This window comes from Chiloscyllium plagiosum, chromosome 14 (assembly GCF_004010195.1).
Source record: "Chiloscyllium plagiosum isolate BGI_BamShark_2017 chromosome 14, ASM401019v2, whole genome shotgun sequence".
In the NCBI taxonomy this organism is placed as follows: domain Eukaryota; kingdom Metazoa; phylum Chordata; class Chondrichthyes; order Orectolobiformes; family Hemiscylliidae; genus Chiloscyllium; species Chiloscyllium plagiosum.
This window is the reverse complement of record NC_057723.1, coordinates 72,910,679-72,915,175: the sequence shown is the minus strand read 5'-3', so window position 1 is coordinate 72,915,175 and position 4,497 is coordinate 72,910,679. Positions and strand designations below refer to the sequence as shown.

Sequence of the window (4,497 nt, the reverse complement as noted above, 5' to 3'; positions counted from 1 at the left end):
TCTCCAAGTCTCCGATCAGCAGACGCAGGAGAAGACACCCACAGAGAGAAGAGACTTCCTGGAGAGTCCGGTGCACTCATCTCAGACCTCGAGGAGAAATAGAATGAAAGGGAAAGCTGAAGAGAGGAAGGAGCTGTACCGCAAGACATACGATGTCGAAGGTGAGAGAAAGAGCTAAATAAATTGCCCATGTCTCGATCCAGTAGAAAACAGGAATGGAGAAGGGAGAAACTGGAAGTGTGGAGGGATCGCACAGTTTCCGCTCCATCGCGGATTGTGGGATGTTAGCTGTCATTACAATTGCCAAAATGAACCAAATGATCTGTGATGGGAGCAGGCATATTGTGCGAGGCCATGTGATGCAACCTCCTGGAATATAATCCAACTGGACTTGACTACCTAAAGGGTGGAGGGAGAGCACAGAGGAATGGGAATTGTCACTGGCAGAACAGGCTCACTGAGGGGCAAGGAGAGGGCTTTTTTTTAAAATTAGATTACTTACAGTGTGGAAACAGGCCCTTCGGCCCAACAAATCCACACCGACCCGCCGAAGCGCAACCCACCCACACCCCTAAGTGTACCCCTTTTTACCTAACACTACGGGTAATTTAGCATGGCCAATTCACCTGACCTGCACATTTTTGGAATGTGGGAGGAAACCGGAGCACCCGGAGGGAACCCACACAGACACGGGGAGAATGTGCAAACTCCACACAGTCAGTCGCCTGGGGCGGGAATTGAACTCGGGTCTCTGGCACTGTGAGGCAGCAGTGCTAACCACTGTGCCACTGTGCCGCCCACGGGCTCTTTGGTACTTGTTGTTGGGTGGGTTAGCACTCTCACTATCTTATTTCGATAGAGTCATACAGATGTACAACACGGAAACAGACCCTTCAGTCCAACTCGTCCATGCCAACCAGATATCCAAACTTAATCTAGTCCCATTTTCCAGCACTTGGCCCATATCCCTCCAAACCCTTCCTATTCATATACCCATTCAGATGCGTTTTAAATGTTTTAATTGTACCAGCCTCCACCATTTCCTCTGGCAGCTCATTCCATACACGTACCACCCTCTGCGTGAAAAGGTTGCCTCTTAGGTCTCTGTTATATATTCCCCTCTCACCCTAAAGCCTCTAGTTCTGGACTCGCCCTCCCCAGGGGAAAAAACATTGTCTATTTAGCCTATCCATGCCCCTCACGATTTCATAAACCTATGTAAGGTCACCTCCGATGCTCCAGGGAAAATAACCCCAGCCTATTCAGCCTCTCCCTATATCTCAGATCCCCCAAACATGGCAACATCCTTGTGAATCTTTTCTGAACTCTTTCAAGAACATCCATCTGACAGGAGGGAGACCTCAATTGACCACAGTATTCCAAAAGTGGCCTAACCAATGTCCTGTACAGCTGCAACATGACCTCCCAACCCGTATACTCAATGTTCTGTCCAATAAAGGAAAGCATACCAAATGCCAGATGTGAGTCAAAATCCAAAATTGCTGGAAAAAGCTCAGCAGGTCTGGCAGCTTCTGTGGAGAGAAATCAGAGTTAACGTTTCAGGTCCAGTGACCCTTCCTCAGAACTGATTGTAACTGGAGGTATGTTGGTATATCGACTGAATATGGGGTGGGGGAGGGGGGAGGGGGGAGGAGTAAACAATAAGGAGTGAACTCACTACAGAAGCTGAGTTTTTCCATCAATTTCTGATTTTGTTTCTGATTTCCAGAATCCACATTTCTTTGTTTTTTTTAGTGTGTCCAATGTATTTCTGAGCTGTATTGTCCAAATGTCTGAGGTTCAACCCTGCAGTGTGCAGTTAGTGGAACCTGTGCAGTAGTGGGGTTACTGCTCATAGGATCACTCGGGTGTGGAAGCAGGCCGGTTAGCCCATCAAATCCACACCGACTTTCCAAACAACAGCATCTCCCCCCAGACCCACACCCCAATCTTATCCCTGTAACCTCGCATTTCCCATGGCCAATCCACCTAACCTACACATCCCTGGATGCTATTGCCAATTTAGAACAGCCAATCCACCTAACCTACACATCTCAGGAGACTATGGGACAATTTCCCATGGCCAATCCACCTAACCTGCACATCTCTGGACACTATGGGACAACTTCCCATGGCCAATCCACCTCCCCTACACATCCCTAGACACTATGGGACAATTTCTCATGGTCAATCCACCTAACCTACACATCTCTGGACACAATGGGCAATTTAGCACAACCAATCCACCTAACCTACACATCCCTGGACACTGTGGGCAACTTAGCATGGTTAATCCACCTAACTTGCACAATGTTGGAGGAACCCGGAGCACCCAGAAGGGATCCACACAGACACAGGGAGAATGTGCAAGCTTCACACAGACAATCATCTGAGGCTGGAATCAAACCTGGGTCCCTAATGCTGTGAGGCAGTGGTGCTAACCACTGAGCCACTGTGCTGTCCTACTGTTCGATTCAATGTTCCCTTGTGTCATGAAGAGAGGCAGCTCTGATCATTGTCTTTCGATTCTCACCTTCAGGTGGAGAGAGTCACTTGCGCACCAGAGTTATGATGTGACTGCCTCTTTGTCTGTCCTTTCACAGCCCTGTTTGAGATGCTGTCCAAAGCGCAGAGCTGCCGTGCTAATGACCAGCGAGGCCTCTTGAAGAAGGAAGATTTGATTCTTCCAGACTTCCTGCAGCTTCCGGAGGAGCTGGCTGGCATCAGTCTTCAGGCACCTGAGCCGGACACTGGCAGTGAGGAAGGTGCCAAAAATCAAACCCATCCAGAGAAAAGTCTGACCGAGAGTGCGCAGGTACCGGGGACGCCGAATGAGAAACCGACCCCAAATGTCGCCATCTTACAGGACACTGAACAAGAAGGTTCACATGAGCGGAACAGTCTGTGCCCCAGAACGGTTTTCTGACAGTGATGAGACAGTGCGCTGGTGGCCTGCAGACCACCAGGTTGTAAAACTGGGCCGACTCGGGGCAGTTTCTTCAGCTGTTCCAGTTTTCCCAACACGGGGACCAAAAGACCACGGCCAGCAGGGCAGGATTTCCCTCAACCCTGTTGAGTCCTCATGAGCCAACACTGCCAATTCCCTCAGCAATGTCTCTGATGATACAGCATTGGTGGTAACGCTGTATTTTACTCCAGGGGAGTGGGAGGGGAATGTGTCAAATAGCTTCCTTCTACAATTCTATTGATTCTAGTTCAAGGGACGTTGCAGAGCCCAAGCTATGAAAGACATTATTTTGGAATGTGGCAAATATTGTATCTCGGGGTAGCACTGTCTGAACAATCCCCACCTCTTCATGATCTATCTACAGTTCACCATTCAGCTATTGGCAAGTCTGAATTAGTTGAACTCCGAGAACGAGCTCAGATTTTATGTCTGAACACCTTTGCATTCTGAGAGAGCTGTGCTCTTGATCATAAGAGTCATACACCTGGATCAAAAGCTGGTGACTGACTGAACTTCATTCGAAGCATTTCCCGGATTGTTCCCAAAGGGACTTCTTCACCTCGATCATGCAGTTATTCATTCTCCAATTTGTTTACGTGAACCTGTTATCGTTGTGAAACTTTGCTTTTTTGTAACTAAATGTAACTGAAGAATGTGGGCCTCAGGGCGGTGCAATGAAATGTCCATCTCCAAGTCAGGGTCCATGCACCTACTGTACAGCATCAATTGGTCAGGTAATGATAACAAACAAGTGATTTAGGGATAGACGTATGTTATTGTGCCAACCTGTACCTCTGTGATGTGGAAAAGCCACATAGAGTCCGCATGAGAAAGCTTCTGTGTAGTCCATAGGTTCACCCTCACAGGAATCACACAGTGAGCTTATATCGCTGTGTGTGAGGTTATATGGCTTTGTGTCTATGTGAGTATGTGTCAGGTTGTATGGCTGCATGTGTGAGATGCTGTATCGCTGTGAATGTGTAAGGCTAGATAACTAAGTGTGTGAGGGTGTCTGGCAGTGAGTGTGAGTGAAAGATTATAGAGCTGTGTGTGTGAGAGAGGTTGTTTAGATGTGAGTGTTTGTGTATGAGGTTATGTAACTGAGTGGGTGTGAAAAGTTGTGTCGCAGTGTCTGCATTTGCAAGGGGTTCTATAGCTGTGTGTGTGTGTGAGTGTGAGTGAGGAGGTTATACGTCTGTTTGTGTGTAAGGTTACATATCTGTGTGTGCGTGTGTGTATAAGAGGTTATGTGTTCTGTGTGCCCGTGTGTGAGGTTATATGTCTGTGCGTGTGCGTGTGTGCACGTGTGTGTGGGTAGCAGGCTGGTGGTTTGCGTGTGGGGCTGAGTGCCTGTGCAGGTTGGCCAACCTGTTTGCGTTTGATGATCGTGAGGGTGACCTTTGCTGATTCTGGAGGGCAGTTGTTTCTGGCAAAGCTCGCAGTTTTGCTCATCTCTTGTTTTTTTTTTGGGTGATGTTGATGCCAAACCTTCAAAACAAACCTTGAGGTGATTTAATGTACTAATTGAC

General features: G+C 47.9%; 1 protein-coding gene across 3 annotated transcripts in view; it reads left to right on the top strand.

Moving 5' to 3' along the window:
* Positions 1-4,141, top strand: part of LOC122556800 (regulator of G-protein signaling 14-like) — a 93,845-nt gene extending 89,704 nt beyond the window's left edge. For 2 of the 3 annotated variants that reach the window (XM_043703996.1, XM_043703995.1), the window contains exons 14-15: positions 20-161; positions 2,604-4,141. In XM_043703996.1, coding sequence (XP_043559931.1) covers positions 20-161; positions 2,604-2,926 — 465 coding nt within the window. In that variant the 3' untranslated portion in view covers positions 2,927-4,141. The remainder of the gene's footprint in view (positions 1-19; positions 162-2,603) is intronic. The other variant, XM_043703997.1, reaches the window with a different exon arrangement.
* Positions 4,142-4,497: the final 356 nt, after the last annotated feature.